We start from the raw sequence: 19,842 nt of genomic DNA, 5'->3' as shown, positions 1-19,842 counted from the left end.
TGTCATAAGTCGCAAGATAATTGTCATACCCGTATTTCAGTTAGAGTTTGCAGCGGCTTGCCATCTAGCAAAACCACCAGTTTACTAAAGTTATGCAATAAACTTTGAACCCCGGTTTCATAGTTTCCACTCCCCCGACGCGCACGCCATCTGCTGTCATTCAAATTCGCGCCATTAATAGAGAAATCTTACACTGTAACCTTGAATAAAACTCATATGTTGGAGAAATATAATATCTTTGCCTTAAACACTCTACGATTGATTATAGTCTTAAATCTTCCATTAGCTACTCACTGATAAACCGAAATAATGAACATGCATGGCATTTTTCAGTTGCCATCCATGTAAGACTCCGTCTACTTGTCTCGTTCGCAACGTGTCGACTGTCCCACTACGATTTGCAACGGAAATGACAGGCAGACGACCGAAGGTGGAACAGCGATGCCGGATGGTTTGTAATTTCTTGTTTGTAATTTATTTATTATATATATTTATTTATATATTGTATTGGAATTCGTTTGTAATTAGGCAATCATTTCAATCGAATTTAAAACAATTGTATTGAGTACGAGAGATAACCACAATTTTCAACTTTCAGTACACACTCACAGTCACACATAAGTACACACTGGTAGGAATACAACATGCGTCATCATTCAACATATTTATACATAAATATATACTGTATATATATATATATATATATATCAATTCACCATACGAATCCATTCCTCCAGTCGAGGAATTTTCAACTGATTGACGCCATTTTGAAAACATCAGTTTCTTGTTTGATATGCATCAATGAATCAATAAAATGGAAATGAACCTACAGAATGGATCACGAAAGCGGAGCTAGTACAGATACGCCTTTTTTTTATCTTCATCAATCGAATAAGCTCTAGATTTAAATTTCAAAATAAAAATTGTTTCAGCCGTTAATCGCGTAATTTGAAAAATCGTGAGACCTGACTATGACCTCTTGGTTCTTTGAACTTCACACAGAGTCCAAATAATTAGTTTAAAAAATAAAATAATAAAAAAAAAGGTTAATCAACAATCATGTTCGATATCGATGCCAATCTCTTCAGGATTAAGTGGGAATTCAGGCAGAGTTCCCACTGTCCAGCTATGTCGATTACGCCGACTGTTGTTGTGTTGTTGTTGTTGCCAGCGCCGGTCGTGTGAATCTCAGACACACGACGTACCAACGGTGGAGGTTGAGAAAGCCGTTCCTGCATCGAATAACGTCGTGATCGGAAAATGGCTTCAGCCGATGGCCTTGGAGGTTGTTCCGAATCCGGAAGCGGATTAGCAATGATATTAATCACATCCTTCCCACTGGAACCGATCTCATTGGCAGTTTCGATTTCATTCAATTTGGACAGGCTGGATGTTTTCGTTTGTTGTTCGACAGGTTGTTGTTTCCTCTCCATCGGGAATCCGGATGCAACGTTGGCTATCGGATCGCCATTTTTGTAGACGATGACCCTCTTTTTCTTGTTATTATTCCGCTTTTCTCCTTCCATTTTAGATTTACTAGCCGATGCCTGGGCAGGTGGTTTGACTCTTGACGCACGCCCGGCTCCGTGCCACTTGAGAACAACTTTCACTGGTCCCAACCCGATTTTTTTACGGATTTTGGCGGGTGAACCGGTTCCTTCCCCACGACCCGTACGTGCAGGTTTACTCGATTTATCCAGCGGAGTTGATTTACTTCCTGTCAAGAGATTCAGAAATTCAAACGATGAAAACGTTTTAGTTTTAGGTTTGGAAGCTTTGAGTTGTCCTTCCGTTGAGGATTTCGGGATTTTAGGATTCGGAATTCTCTTCTGGACGGGCGGATGACACACAGTGCCATCTTTCGGCTTGTTGTTGACGGAAGGATCGGCCAGCGCTTCTAAATCCAATTCCGACTTTGAGAGCAGGTGAGAATGAGATTCCGTTTTGCGACTGAGCCGGCTGAAATCCGGTTCGTGGCCGTGCGAAATGGAACGAGAAAAGTGGTGGCGCCCTCCATTCGCTGCGGGTGTTACTTCGAAATGGCGCGGATTTTCCGAAATGGAACGCATCATTTTCTTGACGGGCGGTTTGGCATCGAGCGATGGCGGAGATAAAGATAGAAATTCGCTGGAAGAACTGCGACGATTGCACGAAGGATTCGAACTGTCCGGCGTCGGTTGATTGAGGCTGGATTTGCTCGTCCGTCTCGTCTGATTAGCCGACGGATTGATTTCCTCTTCCGGGAAATGACTTTCGTTATCGCTGTCGATCGTTTCTCGCGTCGGATTCTCGCGTTCCAGCCACGAACGGACTTTATCTTTGGTATTAACGATGCCGGACCTTCTCTGCCTGCGCTCTTCGCGCTGAGGTTTCCTCGCCTTACGGAAGACGGCCAATGCGGATGCGGTGGAATAAGCTTTCCTTCCTGCCCGTTTCTCCTTTTCGCGCACTTTGCGCTTGAGAGGGATGGCCGATCTGACAGCCACGGGGTGGACAATGTGCTGGCCTTGATTCTCATCCACCGCGGCGGCTGTCGCTGCTGCAGCAGCTGCTGTCGTGACTCCATTCGTCGTCCGCGATGTACGTTGTTGAGTGCGCTGTCGCTTTTTGCGCTCGACCCGCTTCCCAAACACGCGCGCGACGACGGCCTTTCGGGTAAGAGAATTTAAAAAAAATAATTTTAAAAAAATGGAAATGATGATTTAAAATATTCTAATTCTACCGGGCCTACAACACACGCATATAGCCAACTAATCAAGCTTATTTAGAAATCTCGTACCTAAGATTCGTGACGTCACATACATCAAGTGAAATTTTAAAATAAAAATAATAATAAAAAAATATTCTTTCGAAAAAAACAGTTGAAGGTTAAAAAATGGATTTCCATTTGTCAAGACAACATTTTTTCCGGATGCAGTTGCAAATGATGTAGTTTTCTTTACTTACAGAAAACATGCAGAGCCTTTTTTTCGCGTGTTATTTTTTTTGTTCGAGAAAAAGTTAACGAGCAGCGAAAAGAAAAAAAGAGTAAAAAAAAATGATTCATAAAAAGAAAAGTCAGACACCATGCAGCGAAGGAGAGAGAGAAAAAGGCCACGTTTTTTAACGATCGATCGATAATCAATGCCGCCCTCAGTTAACTGATCGTACAGACATGGAATTTCTATTGTTTTTTTTTTTCAACTGGAAATCCCGTCTTTTTCTCAATCTCAACGCCTCAATTTTTGAATATCAAAATCAAATAGGAAAATACTTTTAAAAAATAAGAAAACTTACGATAATGGTGATGAACCCAACGGCAATAAAGAGGACACCGTACCTATTTGAATACTTAATTAGAATCATAAACAAATGAATAAACATCAAATTGTATCATACCAGTGGTCTTCGATCCATTTCTTGAGGGAGGCAATGCTCTCGTCCGAAAGCAAAAGGCGTCGTAGGGTGGCCAATGGGCCGGAAGGATCGACCTCGCGACATCGCTGGAACACATCGCAATATCCATTGTAATTGTTGCACGGCGTTCCGGCCTTGGCATGCGCCGACGGGACGTCATAGGGAGGAGTGTTCCATTCGAAGGACGACCTAATCGGTTAATGGATTTACACACGACAACAACAACAAAAAATTTAAAATTAAATCAGCCAACAGTGCGTCACTTCCGGGGCGCAGTAATAAAAGGGTAAAACAGCAAAAAAGGACGCACGTTTTTTTTCCCCTGGTTAGCAACACACAAAAGAACAAACGTAAAAAAAGAAAGAAGAAACCTTACAAACAAGGTTGATCGTCGCCCGGCAATTTGCAGCAAAGCTCACAGGCTTTAGTTGGCGGATCGCTGGGTCCCTGTAGGCATTGACACGATTGGAGGCCGTAAGCGATGCATATCGATCCAGTGCACTCCTGCAGACATTGACAACAAAAGAAAATGAATTACGGGTGTGGAGAAGGAAGAGGAAAGGAAACTTACGCCCATGAAACAGACAAACTCTTCGTTACACACGGTTTTATTGGCTTTGTTATTAGAAGGCGGGCACCTCGGTCCCGTGCCGTCGCAAAATGCGGCATCACGACACCCGTTGTCGTCACGGCACTTGACGCCGTATCTCAGTTGACATGATTCCGTGCAGCACGGACCCTGCATTCATAGAGAGAGAGAGAGAGAGTTTTATTGATTATGCTCGACGTAATCTCGCGAACACAGGGAGTACCTGTGAAGGTGAGCAGGTGGTCGCCGGTCTGAGAGTGCACGGTTTTTCTCCGTGCTGCGCAATACTTCGCATTGGGAAACAGCACTTTTCTTGGCAATCTTCTTCCCATCCGCAATCGCATTCTTCTCCCGCTTCCACCACTCCATTGCCGCAAATGGCACTTTGAGGCTCTACAACAAGGAAAATGGGCCAATGGCATTTAATTACTCATTCAAGACGTAAATAGGCTAAGATGAGAGGAAAGGTCGAATTGCAAGTGGCTCTTGCGTAATTACCTTTGAAACAGCCTTGCTCGTTGCGGGCTTTGGCGCTGAGGACACCGTTAATGCTTTTCAGGCTGCAGGGTGAGAATTTGTTATTATTCCTCTTATCGCCCGAGGTGGCACGGGCAAACATGATGTAGTTTCCGTCCTCACCGCCCGGAGTGCAGTCCCTGTTATTTTCCGGATCGTGCTTCCCATTTGAAAGCAGAGGAAAAATTAAACGAAATGTAAATGAAATACAAAAAAACATTAAACTTACAGGCGATCCGAAATTGTGGCCAATTTCGTGAGCCAATGTGACGTGAGAAACGGCGGGTGGGACGTGTTTGCCGTAATTCAGTAGCGTCACAATGCCCGTATTCAAACTTTTCAAACTCCCGCGGTAATGGCCGTTCTTCTCGCAAACTCCACCGGCATTCTTCAAATCACCCGTCCAGGCAAGACCGAGCGTTCCGCCTTCAAAGTCTCGGTATGTGAACATGTACGCCAAACAAAAGGCGTTGTAATCTTCCTCTGTATAAAAAAAAAAGAATTCCCCATTTTAAAATTTACGACACAGATCCAACAGAAATCCAAAGTTCTTTTACCAGAAAACAGTTCCAAAAATTTCTCCACTCCGTAGTTGCCTGGGAATCGATAGCTAGCTTCGTTGAGCGCCTGTTCCGTGTGAACTTTGATCCGTTTGATCATAAAAGTAATCTCATCTCCTTGGCCATCTCCATCAAAGTCTACAAACGAAAAAAAAAAAAATAGTTTTAGGGAGTAGGTCAGACTGAAGTACATCAATCAAGGATCATTAAAGAACATACCGACGTTCTTGTAAATGCTGTTGACTCGCTGGACATGTCGCGTCATCGTCTCGATGCAGGCCTCTTCGCTGCCCATTTTGCCGTAAAACAGGTGATCGGCTTGCAGATAGAGCATGCACGTCGTCTTGCGGTGATCGACTGTCGATCTCCTCTTCTTCTTTTTCTTCTCGTTATGGCGACGATTCCAGCCAGAGTACAGCGTTTGATCGATCAGCTGATTGGGCTCGATCCCGCTAACGCCATCCTTATTGTTGTTGTTGTTGTTGCTTTCTTGGCACGAACTGAGCTCGCTGACAGTATCGGACGAGTTCCGAGAGCCGTCACGGTTCTCTTGATTGTCGGCACAGTGGAAATGCTGCTCTTCAAACTGCTTCAAGTAGAGCTGATGAGAAGCGCAGCCGCTGCCGTGATGGTGCGGATCCGGATGGAGGACATCGGACGCTTTATAAATAACGGCAGGGAAGGAGACATTTTCGCTGGCGGCAAAATAGCGACTGGCCGGCTCGACGTAATAAGTTTCCGACAACGTAGAAACGGTGGCATCCAAGATGCCGCTGGATGTCAGCACCGCGCTCACCGTAGAACGATCGTCATCTGAGAGACACACGAGAATCAAGGCAAAAGTAATTACATTCGACGCTCTCATACATGGAGGAGGGGATTTCGTGAGCTGGAAAGTTAAGCCGCTTCTCTTTATAATCAAAGGAGAAGAAAGAAAGAAATGTGTAATGCGAGCGGCTTTCTAAAAAGAGGGGAAAAATGTAGACCTTCTAGTTCTCCTTGATAGACCTTGTCCATGTCAAAGGCAATAGATCCTGCGGTGTTTTCCAAGACGACATCATCGGCAAAGACGCTCGCGCTGCGGCGTAACCGAATCTTGAAAAGCCTGTCACACAAGAGAATAAAAGAAAGAAAAGTTTAATATAAAAATATCTTGTGGATGTTGGGTTGCCGCAGCAGGCTAAAAAATAATAAACATTGAATTGCTGGGTTGCATTGGGATTCACTCTCTTCACACTGGGAATTTAATATTCAACAGGGATGTGAGAGAGAGAATGCACTTTTCAACATGTCAATCTTTGTTTACATAGGAGTGCTCTTTGTGCAAAACGGCAAAGAGGAACAGCCAGCTGTAAAAAGTGGGTTAAGACTTGACAGGCTTGATGCCCAAAATCAGTGGAGACCGTGGAATACACATAACAATTGAAAGTGATTGTACAAAGATTAGAAAGTATGGGTTAGGCACACCAAATTTGGTGTGGCTCAGGTGAGAGAGATATGCATTCTTTTTTGTTTTATTTACCTGTTGTGAGCATGAAACTGCAGGTGTAGCTGGGGTTGGCTTTCTCTTTTTGATCTGCTATGCTGCAGTCTGACATTGTGGTGATCGTAAAAGAGCGGTTCAAAATGGCGAATGAATTCATTCAAAGCAATTCCTGCTCAGAAAAAAAGACAGTACCATTTAATACATTTTCATTATGAAATCATTATACCAAAACATTCATGTCAACTGCTCTGCTTATGATCACGAGAGTTTACATTTTCTCTACTTTTGGGAATTAATAATAGCAAAGTGACATTATCAATATTGCATTATCGTCATTGATATTGTCGTTGTTGCCTCGTTGCCAGTTGGCGCGTCGCGTGCAGACGAACCCACAGGCGAGTAATTGGATTGATGCCTCTCTTCTGCACGTCTTTACTTTTATCCGCAAACAAAATTTTGTTTCACGACCCCAAGAAAGATGAAAGCCGTTCATATTCCCGTACTATTGTGGAAAATTGCATTTCGATACAGTCTGTTGAAGAAGTTGAAAAGGGGGAAATCATTCTTTGAAAGTGTGGTCGTAACAACAACAATGACAATGTCTGGGGAGCCATCTAGCGGTTGGAGTCATCTGAAAGAGATATGGAGGTAGAAGTGGCTGTGCGTCGCTTCTATGTGTAATTGAACACACACACACACACACGTCAACGATCAATGATTCGTCCTCCCGATGGAAACTTCCGCTTTCATTGAGAGCTGCCAACTAGCGAGCAACTTTCTCTAACACTATCGATTTTTTTTTCCAAATATATATTCCCCTTAAATAAGTACGACGTTTCTCCCTGACAACTCTAAAAGATTTTTAAATTCCCGTAGCTGTTTCAAAAAAGCAGCTACAAAAAAAAAAAAAAAAAAATAACAATAAAATCAATAGGTTTTTTTCTTTGCTTTTTTGCTATTTAAAGAATGCTCCAGCGTCTGGCCATTATATATTCAGTACGTGGGAGCCAGAGAGAGAGGGACTTGATTGTATCAATTCTTCCGGTGTCCTCGAGTTTCTCTCTGTGTGTGTGCATTCTGTTTGTATAGGCAAATACACACATTGCAAGAAGCTTCTGTGTATGTCTAATGTGCTTGAAGGGCAAATGACAAACTTTTGGGGGGAGTAGTTGAATTTTACCTTGGGAATGTCTTCTGTGTAGAAAGAAAAGCACACACTTGTCTCTTTAGAAAGAAATAAAAAAAAATAAATAAAAAGGGAGAGCGATGAACTAGCCGACCTTCAAGGTTATCCCGCTTCTCTTCCGCACAGCCGGAGCCTTTCTCAAGCACCCGTCTTTCTACCGAGAAGTCACCAAAAAGAATATGTATTTTTGTAAAGGAATACCTTGAGGTGTCACGTTCACGTAACAACCACGCCGTCAAGGCTTTTATTTCATATCTTTTTATTATTTTTTCTTTTTGTTACTAGTCCCTGAAAATGTCCTACTCACGTTTGATCCGCTATTCGATTGGAACGTGACTTTCAATCTTTTCTTTCGATCGATAACTGACATGGATGACAGTGCGAAACCGGAAACGAATAAAAACTGTAAAAGAAAAAAAAAATGAAATACCTGAGGTAACGGAAGCTGAGACTGGCCGGAGGACTAGTAGCCAAATCGAAGTGAAGAAGAGGATGAATAAGGCCATGTTAAATTTGTAATAACACGATGATGTTCCAATTGTTGAAGAACGTCTGCCGAATAATGATGAGATGGCCATTTGAACGACAGCAGTCCTCCGCACTGCTTACACCGGCAATAGCCTTCAGGCATATAGGTGTGTGGCTCTCGGTATTTTGAAGGTGAATTCCTTTTCGCTGATGATTAGTATTATTATACTCTTCTCGGCAAAACTGTGTAATTTGGCGGTGGGTAGTTGTCTTGTCTTTCTCACGAGACTTTCACACGACCTTGACTCGAATTCATTTCAAAGTCACTGTTAATTCTTCGTGCTGGTCCATGGTCGACCGCGGGATTGTCGTCTTCTTCGAATGTTTTTTCCTCCTTTGACAAAAGAAAAAAACAAAAAGGCAATTGAGAAATCGAAATTAAAAGGATTTCGTCACGAGGGGGGAAAAAAGATAGACCGATATCAACTGATCCGGTTATTTCGTGAATATTCGAAAGGTCACGTAACCCCAGGGCACGATCGAAACAACGGCTGTTCGTAAAAATACGAATACATTACAGACTGCCGCGTAGTGTGCGAAACGCGGTCAGCGAAAGTTTTTTGTGACAAAGATCGGGAACAAAAAAAAAACAGCGTGAAAACAAAATAAAAAACTGGTTTTTCCCTCCCTTAAATGATTCAACAGCAATCGGGAGGCTTGGCATTGAACTATGGCCGCAGGGGTTGAATTTTAAGAAAATGGTGGGTAGTTGCCAGCAGCTGTATGTATGTGTGGGAAGAACAATTTTTTAAGAAAAATATACATATTTTTTCTTTGGCTTTGAAAAGAAAATAACAATAAGAAATGACAACATCGTGAGGGGAAGAAAAAGAACGTTCAGCCTCTTTCGTGACCAACATGGTGGACGACTGGAACTGTCCTTAGACATGACGTCAACCCCAATAATAATCGCAATAATAATAATAATGCCATAACAGTAAGGATTTGGGCGAAAAAAAAAATCAGTTGAGCAACTATTTCCACAAGATTGCAGCATTGACCACTGGCCGTTAATCATCATCGTTCATTGGACATCATAAAAAGAATTGCATTATTAAGAGCCAAGAAAAAAAAAGAAGTTTCCTTTCTTTTTTGCTAGCCGTCTACACGATTCGTCAAAGAAGCGCTCAGCTGATCGGATAGACTTATGGAAACAAAGAAAGACCACTGAGATGTTTGGGCCATACCTTTTCGAATAGACCGCCCCAACAAAGAATCACTGCACTGCACTAACTTGTAGAAAACTCTTCTTTTTCACAAACTTTTTCAAAAACTATGATTCTTTTCAACGAAGGGGAAAAAAACTTTAAAAGAGTTTCAAAAAAAGAGTTCTTTCAAAATGCACACACAGCCACTACCAGACACACGAAAGTTGTTGGTTGTGTCAGGGGAGGCAGCAAGACAGCCACTGGCACTCGGCAAGAGTTTTACCTGACTTTACTATGGTGGAGGGGGGGACGTGTGGGTCGTGCGCGTGCGTTTGCCAAAGAGAGAAAAAAAAAGGGGCCTTCGTATTACATTCTTCCTCGTCTTCGTTCTACTCCCTTTTCCACCATTTTTTAACTATTCGTTTCGTCTTCCTCTTTCGGGAACGATGCCTTGAAGGTTCGGTGGAAAGTCGATGGACACGAACAGCACAACGCAATGGCGGGGGATAAAATGTGGGAGGAGCTTATCTTGATCTTGCAGACGACGACAAAGAGTACCAACTTTTGACTTTCTCCCCACTTTTTTTTCTATTTAATTATTTATCTGGAAAAGAAATAGGACGCAATAAGACTCACCTCAAGGTATTAACAAATACAAAAAAAAATTCTATTTTTTTTTTAAAGCAAAAAACTACGATAATGAATAAATTAAATATTTCTTTAGAAAATACGTCTCAACGCGCATGTCGACTGCTAGGCTAATAACTAAACGTGGTCCATGAAAGTTTTCGCAATTGTGCTGGCTGACGACCTCGTGTGCAGCTTTACACGCGTGGTAGATCGTACAACCGGTAACATTATCAAAGCAATCGATATACCGTGTGGAACAGACAGGAAATAAAACTTGGAAAAATAAAATTCGTGCCAACCCCCGTCACTGGAAAGGACAAGCACGCACTAGTTCAATTACAAAACGGTGTCTCTACGACGGAGAATCATGGCACGCCGTCGTGTTATTGTCTGCACGTTACGACAGCGAAATGGGGTGCTGATGGGCGAAACGTATGGTATAACTGTTTCTCATACTGTATGTTACACGTTATTTCACCTTTATGTTCTCAGGTGAGGGGGAGGCACTGTTGCATTTTCGAATAGCCAACGGAAGTACCGACACTTCCGCTCGTTCAATAATATTACACCTGTGCATCAGATGAGACTGTGTGGCTCGTTAGGTTCGGTTCGTTATTCTTTTTTTCGTTTAATTTAGTGACCTAGAAAACCACACCAAAACACTAACGGGAAACGAGACACAGAAAACTACGACGCAGCATTCCATCATTACGTAGAAAATGAACGATTGGAAATCTACATTTCCGTTATGCAAATATTGGTATGATAGCGAAAATGATATCGATCCATCTTTTATGTGTGTATTGATGAGCATCATATTTCTCTCTTTTTCAACAGAAAATGTACACGGGGAAACAAAACGGCTTTTATACTTTCACGTAGATCCGGAAAACAAAAGAGAATATAACGTTACGGTTTGGAAATGTGGAGTGGGGACCAAATGAGGCATGTACACAGGTATATTCACACACCGATGCATTCACGTCAAATAGAAGGGCAATAGTTTCACCAATTTCTATCGCCAATCGTTTCTTGCCTTTTCGTTATGTTGGATAGTAAAAACTTTCTGAACAATGTAATACTTCATGAGAAACACACGCTATCACACATACGTGGGCACCGACATCTTGTTTCAATAAAAGACATCTGCCATTAGACAGTTTGCATTTATAATCGTTTTTGTTTCGTTTAGTTTGTAAATAAAAATGGGGAAGACAAAAATTACATTTGGATTGACGGTTATGTGCATTCATTTGACACGATTAAAAGAAAAAGTGAAACAATAAAAACACAATAAAAAGAAATAAAAACTCTAGGAGATGGACTTACAATAGAAGAGATCCCTCCAGACACGAGTGCTCAAAAACTCAAAAGAACTAGATAAAAAGTGAGATGGTAGGACATTTAAACTCCATCAAATTAAAAACTCACCTAAAGAAAAACATGTAATCAATTGCCTTCCAAAATGATTGAGTGCAAATATGATTTCCCCCATTTTTTTTCAATTGATTTCGTAAGTTGTCACTTTTTTTTGCTAGACTTTGGCACTATCGAGACTGAGAGACGAAGTGGTCGAGAACGACGGTGATGGAGAAGAAGATCGACCTCCATCCGAGCGGAAACCTCCTCCTCCTACTGATAGCGAGAGCGGTGTTGTCGCCTGATCGCCGGCGGCGGAGGCGGAGAGGGTAGAGGCGGTGATGCTGGTGGGAAAGACGGAGTGAGAGGATCCCAGGCCTCCCAGAGAACCCAGCGATCCGGAAGCGATCCGCAAATATTGCGGCCGGACCTCTGTAAGTGGTCGTGAATCGTCCAGTCGGTCGTACGCCTCGTCGACTATGTCAAAATTGAAAAATAAATGAGTATACACCAAAAATAAGAACAGAAACAGGGTCACCTACATAAATCAGAAACCAAGGAAATATTTTTAAACACACACCCAATTTTTACCTGTAAACTGGAATCTGCAAATCCAGTCAGCATACCACAAGATAGAAAAACAAGAATCAAGAAGAATGTCTCACACCACAATGTTAAAATGTTACGACGAGAAACAAGTTAGTCTGGTACGGGCATTGCAAAATCGTGCCAAACGTCAAAAGAAACGTACCGTAATCTTTGTTCTTGTGTTTGATCTCGTCGTAGAGGTGCTCGACGCTCTTGGAGACCTTCTCCTCGTCGATCGTGTGGTAAATGTTGAAGTTGTGCAAGTTGGGATTGGCCATGTCAGCTTCGCGGTTCTTGTACAGCTCGGCCGTGCTCGACACTGATCCACCGTAAGCTCCTTACAAAAGAATTATCATTATTTTATTTGCCCTCCACCCAAAAGTTTAATGAGTTTAAAAAAAAAAAAAAAAAAAAAAAAAAGTCAATACCTTCTGAACAGTCATCTTCAAGCGAGCCCAATTTGGCTCGCTCCAAATTGGTCAGATTGCTTTTCGTTCCGGAAGAGCATCCGAGATCGTTACGTATGCGCGTGTTATTCAAACCGCCAACGGCTCCAGTCGCTCCTGCCATTCCATTCGCACCGCCCGTCGGATAACAATACACTGGATTGTCGAAATGATGACGATCTGTCGCAGAATGGATACAATTATTTTTGTCTGCTTTCTCTTTTCAATTAAGAAAGAAAAAAACACGCGCGCGAAAGCGAAAAATCATAAAATCCGCATACCCGAAAACGAAAAATGTTGAAGCCACTCAAAAAGAAACAACCCACTAAAAACAAATTCTTACCCATCCGTCAACTAGTTGAAAGTTAACCATCAAACATTTTTTTTTTCTAAATCTGCTAAAAGGATAGTTGCACTTAAAAAAAAAAAAAAAAAAAAAAGACAAACTGGTTTGGATTGGTAGAAAGAGAAGGGACTTAAAAAAAAAAAGGGAATAAGAATTTTAAAAAAAGGACGAGCCTTTCTTGGCCGGCAAACAATTGGTGTCAACAATGCCACTTTGAGAAGAGTAGAGCTCTAGAAGAAGTTGAAAAGAAAAACAAATAAAATAAACACGTAGAGCCACTCGACTCTTGCCATCATTCAATGACTGGGCAAATAAAAAAAAAAATAGAAGAACGTACCGGGAGCCGAACTGGGATCGGCGATGTACTGGACGTGAGCCAGTTCCGATTTCAAATGAGAAATACGTCGGCGGTAGTAGACGAGAGCCCCGATAACGATGACGATCAGCAAAATGGAGACGATGAGACCGCCAATAAGGCCGCCGTGATTGACGGGCACGATTGGCTCGCCTAATTGACTCTTGTCACTCACTGGCGAATAAATGGCAATGTCGCATTGATCACCCCGGAATCCTTCGCGACACACGCAACCGCTGGCCGGATGGCAGATGAAATTATCATTCGGACACTATCCAAATCGCATTTTCAATTAATTAATCCAAAAACATTCAATCAATTCAAATTTACCTGGCAATGACTCATGCAATGCTGACCGTAATAGCCTTCAGGGCAAACTATTAATTGAAAGGGCGTGATTGTCAGAATAAATCTATGTCAAGTGTACAATTTTTGTTTTTTGTTTTACTTTCGTTGCATTGAGGACCCATCCAACCGTCGTGACAGCGACACTGGCCGTCGTTGGGTCGGCAAGTTCCATTATGCAGACATGTGCATCGTTGAGCGCAAGCAATACCCCAAGTATTGGCCGGACAAGGGACAGAACAATCTTCTCCTTTCCAGCCGGGAAGACAACGGCATTCGCCACTGACGTGATGACATTCCGCACCGTTTTTGCAACGATTACATTTCTTTTGACAGCCTTCTCCATACATTCCTTTAAAAAAAAAAAAATACGATTAAATCAATTTTCGATTGATATGGAGAAAATGGGGCGAAATACCTTTAGGGCAAGGCTCTTCGCATCGAATTCCGAGGTAACCGGGCTGGCAAGAACAACGTCCATCAACCGCATTGCAATTGCCGTTACCTTGAAAAAGAAAAAAAAAAAAAAACCGGTCAAAAATAATAGGCGGAAATAAATTAAATATCGATTTTTACCATTGACGCAGGGCGGACAACGTTGCCGGCATTTCTTTCCATAAAAACCTATTTATTTTAAATTAAATAAATAATGGAAATGATAGGCTGTCACATTTGTTTGTAAAAATACCTGTCTCGCAGCGATCCTCACATAATTCACCTGTCCAGCCGCGTTGACAGTAACAATCGCCGAGAGTGTTGCACGATCCGTCATTCTCACAGTGGCAAATGGAGCGGCATTCGGGCCCGTATCGACCTTTGGGGCACTGAGTCTCGCAACGGACGCCGCGGTAATTGGCGTGACAGAGGCACTCGCCCGTCACCGGGTCGCATGCCTTCGTTGTTCCTTTCTGACATTCACAGGTCTCCTCGCAATTCAAACCGAAACGGCCTTCTGGACAGGTGGCATTGCATGCGTCGTCCTTAAATCCGGCGCTGCACGAACATTCACCTGTATTGCCGAACGGATTTCAATTATGGAGGTTATTATTTTAAACAATAAAATTTAAAAAAAAACAAAAAAACCCGTCACGTGATGGCAAGACGCTCCGTTCTTACAGTGGCATTGCTCCTTACAATTCTCGCCATAAAAGCCGGCCCTGCATGGAGATTCGCACAAGAGACCGGACCATCCGGTGGGACATTTGCATTGTCCGTCCGTATTGGAGCAGTTGCCTCCGTTTTCACAAGCGCAGGCATTGGTGCAATTGTGTCCGTAAAAACCCTCGGGACACTGATCTTGACAATCATTGCCAATATAACCTGGGAAATAGGAAAAAAAAAAGGCCATTCTTTTTCAAAAGATGAAACGCTAGAGATAGAAAATGGAAGGCGAGTTTGTTCAAACTCGTACGTCACACACACAACAAAATAAACAAAGCGAAAACAAAAGAGAGCGACGAAGGAAAGTTGATACGTTTGTGCGTGCACGCTGGATCAATACCGGACAGACAGACGCAGGTGCCGTTGACGGGATCGCAGTGAGCATCGTTCTTGCAAGTGCAGACGTTTCGACAGCCCAGTCCGAAAGTGTAGGTCGGGCAGGGTCTTGAGCACGTTTGACCGTCCCAGCCGGGCTTGCAAATGCATTCTCCTGTCCACGGATGGCACCTACAGCAAAGTGAATTTGACAACAATGAGATGAAGGCGAACAACAGAGTGGGGGTAGAAATATAAAAAAAAAAGAAGATGGGGAATACATAACAATCGAGAAGAGAACAATCCACTTACAATTCAGTATTATTGGAGGAGCACGGACAGATCTGAGTGCATCCTGGGCCATATAGCTTGTCAGGACATGCCCTTTGGCTGCAATCGGGGCCAGTCCAGCCTTCGGTACATGCACACGAACCGTTCGTGATGTTGCAAATGGCTCCATTCAAACACTGTCACGTTAAAAAAATCATTATTAATTTATGATTAAAATCAACGTTTTTTACGTGTGTCTGACGTCACAATCTTTAATAAAAAAAAAAGATTATATAAGCACCAAACCTTGCATGGAGTTTCGCAGTTCTTTCCGTACATTCCTGGTGCGCATTGTTCTTGACACTGTCAGAAATAAACCAAAAAATGAGGAAATAAGAAAACTATTTGACGAGATACGGGTCTCTTTTGTCCCGACTAGTAAGGGGATCAATGCCAAAGCCCGGATGATTACGACGTGATTATAATTTGCTTTTTTTGTGGGGCGGGACGAAAGTTTTGTCAGACTTTATGGGCACTAAGATTTAATGATTTTAGTACGAAGAATTTTACTTGATCGCCTCGGTAGCCGGGCAAGCAGTGGCAGGTTCCGTTAATGTGGTCGCAGCGAGCGTTGTTGTGACAGGAACAGCGCTGAGAGCACTGCGAACCCCAAGTGCCATCCGGGCAGGGATTGGCGCACACTTCACCCTGCAGCAGCAACCGGAAAGGGCAAAACAAAAAGAAAAATAATAAAAAATAGAGAAATAACGAGGATAGTAAAAGAAAAAAAAAAGAAGAAGACGAGGGCAATTTTTCATTACCGTCCATCCGCTGGTACAGAAACATTTGCCGTCGATGGGGCTACACGTGCCGCCGTTCTGACACCGACAACTGGACGCACAGTTCTGTCCGTGAGTCCCGTCTGGACAAGGTTCGTCGCATCTACAAAAACAAAAAAAGAAAGGAATGTTATTGCTTTATTATTAGATACTATTAAGATTTATCATGATTACAATGGCCCATTCCATCCGGGTTGACATGCGCATGCTCCTGAAACTGGATCACAATAGGCTTGATTCTTGCACTGCGAAAAAAAAAAAAAAACCAGAATAATCAGCAAATGGAAAGCAAATATAATATTATTGCTATTTACCTGGCACTTTAGCGAGCAGGATTGGCCGTAATAGTTTTTAGGGCATGGATAATCACAATGTTGTCCCTTCCAGCCCGCCGTGCAAGTGCAGCTGCCGTTGACTGGATCACATTTGGCTCCATTGAGACACGGACAACTATTGCTGCAATTGGGTCCCCATTTGTGCTCCGGGCAAGCTGGGAAAAAAGAGAGCAACAACAAAAATTCATTGTGGTTAAGTTGTTTTTTTTTTTAAGTGCGCAAAGGGGAAAATAACCGCAACAACTGGATCTGACCAAACAAGAAATACATAATCGAATAAAAGAGAGCTGCATAGCATACCAATGTTGCATGTAGGTCCGCCATATCCTGGCTCGCATTTGCAGTTGTCCGGTCCCACGCTTTTATTTTATTTTCAATGGTCATCGGTGAAAAAAGAAGAAAGTAAATGAAAATCAAAAGGAAATGATAAATCATAAATTTTTCTTTAGCATTTCCTTACCAAGTTCCGTGCAGGCATTGCTGGCCACAAATGGGAACGCAGCTGCTATTGTCAGCCGTTCGAGCGTAACCTGAACAACAATCCTCCAAGACACGCATCTTTTCTACAGACTTGAATAAAAAAGGGGGAATGTCATGATCAATATTTCAAAGCGTAAATAAAATATAAAAAAAAGGAAATCAAATTTCATATTTCAAGAAAGAAAAAAAAAGGAACTGGAACAAGTTTGCAAGGCGAGTCTTTGAAAATCTTGTGACTCCTCAACTTGAGATCGATTCATTTAAAAAACTGGACTTTGGAATTGGGAAAAAGTTGCACATCGTCCAATTTGTAACGACCGGGAAATCATCAGAAAGTCGGACGGAACGAGCAAAAAGTTTTTAGTGTTTGGCTATTCCACTAACGCACACGCGTATCGACCATCCGTCCAAAGAGACTGGACAAACATTTATCTAAAAGGAAAGGACTTTCCAACGGATATACGAAACATCGTTCCGGATGGGTTAAACATATAGATTTTAAATTTTTTACCTCGGTTTTGAACGCCACTTTATTGTGGACGGTGTAGCGTGAACACCACGGAGGAAAAGCCAGGCAGGTGGTGAAGGTGCGCACTTTGTACGGCTGCAAGAAGGAGATCTTGACCGTCACGAAATATCTAAAAAGAAAAAACAAAACAAAATCAATCGATTAAGAACGAGCTAAGAAAAGGCAATCATCGTGGCACTCGATTGGATGAATCCTCCTTGATTGATGGATCTGCAGAAATGAATCTCACACGATTGACTACATCACTGATCAACAGTGTCACGCTCGAGCGACAGCAAATCCCCGAAAAACCATCAAAAACTCACGAAGGCTGCGGGACTTGATCCTTATTACCATTCAAGCCTCTACACTCTTCTATCTATCCCCATCCTCTCCACAGGGGACACTCGAATGGCTGATGCATGCCAAAAATGCTTAAATAGATGCATCTCAATCCCCCGTTTCCCCCTTAAAAGCGACTACATTCAAGACATCAAACAGTTTTTGAAGGTGTGACCTATGCAAATGATTGTGAATTTTAATGTTTTCTTACTTTTCTTGACGTGTGCAAATGTTGCTGCCGGTGAGTGTGCTGGCCTGGCATTGCTGAACGGACAAGATGGCCAACAATAAGACCAGAATCCATCGTTGCGGTAATGGTGGGCGTAACGACATGGTTGTTAGTAGTTTGGTTGTTGTAAGTTGTTGACACGACCAAGTCCTCCCGATGGAGTTGCCTGTCAAACACGCGCAAGCAGCGCGCCAACAGAAGAAAAAACGTCAATAATTTTCAGAAAATCTTTTTTCTTTAAAGGAGAAAATAATAAATCAACAAAATCCACCACTACTGACGAGGGATTGGCAGCAGCCAATTACGTAAATGATGACCGAGATCACATACAGGAGAAATGTGGGCGGGGGCACCCAAGAAAAGCTAGACGGATGACTCAAAACTTGGTCTCGAGTGAAGGATTATGTTGATAGGAAATGTAATTATAGGACAAGTTTCTTCATTTGTCGCATACAAGCACTACGCCAATAAAACTTGATGTACGCATACAAAAAGATGACTGAATATTTTGAGGGGAAAAAAAGAAAACTCAATTCAATTCGCCTTGAGGCTGAATCTTTTGAAAAAGGAAGTTTCAGGAGATTCTTACGGTCAGCCAGATCCCCTTCTCCTTCGAACGTAAGTAGTGGTGGCTTTTTCGGGACTTATCGGGGACACGCACACTGCGGATATTCTACATCCCCTTCCATTCTCATTCGTCCTTGCTGAAGCTTAGAATAAAGAGCTATGTTTACTTGAAGAGAGCAAGAAAAACCGCTGATGGATGTACTTTTCTTTCTTCTTTTACGTAGGCAAAACATCTGCAGAGACAAATGGAATTCATTGACACTTTGACGACGAGAGAAATCAAATTATGTTGAGAGCGGGTTGCTACTTGATACGTGAATGCATCCACACACTGTGTGCCAATTGAAAGATACAGTCGTGACGGCCTGTTTATTCTTCTTTTTGTGCGTAATGTCTCATTTCCTGTCTGCTGGCCCACATGTTAATTAATGAATTTGGGAGACTGGAAAAAGTTGGTGCTTAGTTTAGTCGAGTGGCCAAGTTTCATACGTGACGCAAGTTTTTTCACCTTCCACAAAGGGCACGTACACAAATAGACATTTTCCTTGTGAACAACTAGAAATTCCTAGTGTTTGACTTGTAATGTAATTCGGCTTACCTCAGAGTTCATCCACCTGAGAAGCTGCTGCTGTGAAAAGACACCCCCAAAACACATGTAGAACCGAACGATGGTTTGCCAACAGATTACCACACACAATATGGAATTATCTCTTTTTGTTGACACAGACACACACACACCAGAAACTCACAGTACAATGGCTGACTGGGAGGAAATATTTCTTTTCCTTCCAAACTGGAAAAACGTCAAAAAAATTGTGTGGAAAAACCCAGGAGAAAGCTAGCCAAGCACTACCCCTTTTTTTTTTTGCAACTCTTCACGATATTTTGATGTGTGTTTGCCAAAGCCACGACCGAACGAGACTCGTCTCTTCGAATCAAAGGGTGGCTAGGTTTATTGTCTCGCAGGCCCAGCCTGTAGAAGCCAACTGCACATGCCCAGTGGCGCTGATGCGTGCAGAGCCACCTGGTAGCAATAAATATGAGCATATTGCGACATCGGAACGTTGACTAAAAAACACGACGTGAGTCAGACGTTACGGCCGATGGAACCTCACGAAGCTCGTGATATTATTATTCAAGGCCGAAAACCGGAATCCACGTGACTATTGCCCGATCCATCAACAGCTCATGCGACAATCACAACGGCCTTCCCCATCAACACAAAAACATGTCAATCCACCAACCAAAGCCATACTTTTTTTTTATTACACAAACGAATAACTGGTTGCCATCTGGTTCTGGCTTTATTATTCGGCAA

At 42.5% G+C, this 19,842-nt stretch overlaps 2 protein-coding genes and 1 long non-coding RNA gene across 5 annotated transcripts; 1 reads left to right on the top strand and 2 right to left on the bottom strand.

The window, feature by feature from the left end:
• Positions 1 to 541: 541 nt before the first annotated feature.
• On the bottom strand, positions 542 to 9,610 carry LOC130703882 (disintegrin and metalloproteinase domain-containing protein 10-like). Its single transcript, XM_057525336.2, is given in 15 exon segments — positions 542 to 1,166; positions 1,169 to 2,648; positions 3,277 to 3,319; positions 3,379 to 3,585; positions 3,773 to 3,900; positions 3,968 to 4,135; positions 4,209 to 4,378; positions 4,484 to 4,661; positions 4,731 to 4,984; positions 5,059 to 5,199; positions 5,281 to 5,874; positions 6,048 to 6,166; positions 6,584 to 6,716; positions 8,164 to 8,595; positions 9,449 to 9,610. Coding segments are annotated over 14 exon segments (3,879 nt in total). The 5' UTR covers positions 8,312 to 8,595; positions 9,449 to 9,610; the 3' UTR covers positions 542 to 1,050.
• Positions 9,611 to 10,146: 536 nt separating this feature from the next.
• LOC130703906 (uncharacterized) lies at positions 10,147 to 11,184 on the top strand. Its single transcript, XR_009004840.2, has 3 exons — positions 10,147 to 10,476; positions 10,532 to 10,799; positions 10,877 to 11,184. It is a non-coding gene; the product is annotated as an uncharacterized LOC130703906 (long non-coding RNA).
• A 364-nt stretch (positions 11,185 to 11,548) lies between these two features.
• LOC130703903 (protein draper-like) lies at positions 11,549 to 19,472 on the bottom strand. 3 transcript variants are annotated; one of them, XM_059496656.1, is made up of 23 exons: positions 19,123 to 19,472; positions 17,940 to 18,123; positions 17,390 to 17,516; positions 16,859 to 16,968; positions 16,699 to 16,757; positions 16,378 to 16,553; positions 16,238 to 16,308; positions 16,046 to 16,166; positions 15,795 to 15,932; positions 15,531 to 15,587; positions 15,267 to 15,421; positions 14,980 to 15,146; positions 14,562 to 14,798; positions 14,167 to 14,487; positions 14,055 to 14,102; positions 13,897 to 13,983; positions 13,582 to 13,830; positions 13,464 to 13,510; positions 13,116 to 13,404; positions 12,415 to 12,612; positions 12,150 to 12,323; positions 11,990 to 12,003; positions 11,549 to 11,875 (listed from the first exon to the last, which is right to left on the bottom strand). In XM_059496656.1, exons 2-23 carry the CDS (start codon positions 18,059 to 18,061, stop codon positions 11,672 to 11,674), a joined length of 3,171 nt encoding a protein of 1,056 aa, XP_059352639.1. In that variant the 5' UTR covers positions 18,062 to 18,123; positions 19,123 to 19,472; the 3' UTR covers positions 11,549 to 11,671. The 3 variants fall into 3 exon arrangements, with proteins under 3 accessions (XP_059352639.1, XP_057381349.1, XP_059352640.1); XM_057525366.2 differs by lacking the exon at positions 11,990 to 12,003 and having other exon boundaries at positions 19,123 to 19,470; XM_059496657.1 differs by lacking the exons at positions 11,549 to 11,875; positions 11,990 to 12,003; positions 12,150 to 12,323; positions 12,415 to 12,612 and adding an exon at positions 12,666 to 13,008.
• Between the last annotated feature and the right edge of the window lie 370 nt (positions 19,473 to 19,842).

This window comes from Daphnia carinata, chromosome 8 (genome assembly GCF_022539665.2).
Source record: "Daphnia carinata strain CSIRO-1 chromosome 8, CSIRO_AGI_Dcar_HiC_V3, whole genome shotgun sequence".
Lineage (NCBI taxonomy): Eukaryota > Metazoa > Arthropoda > Branchiopoda > Diplostraca > Daphniidae > Daphnia > Daphnia carinata.
The sequence above is the reverse complement of the archived record's forward strand: the minus strand, read 5'-3'. Positions and strand labels throughout refer to the sequence as shown.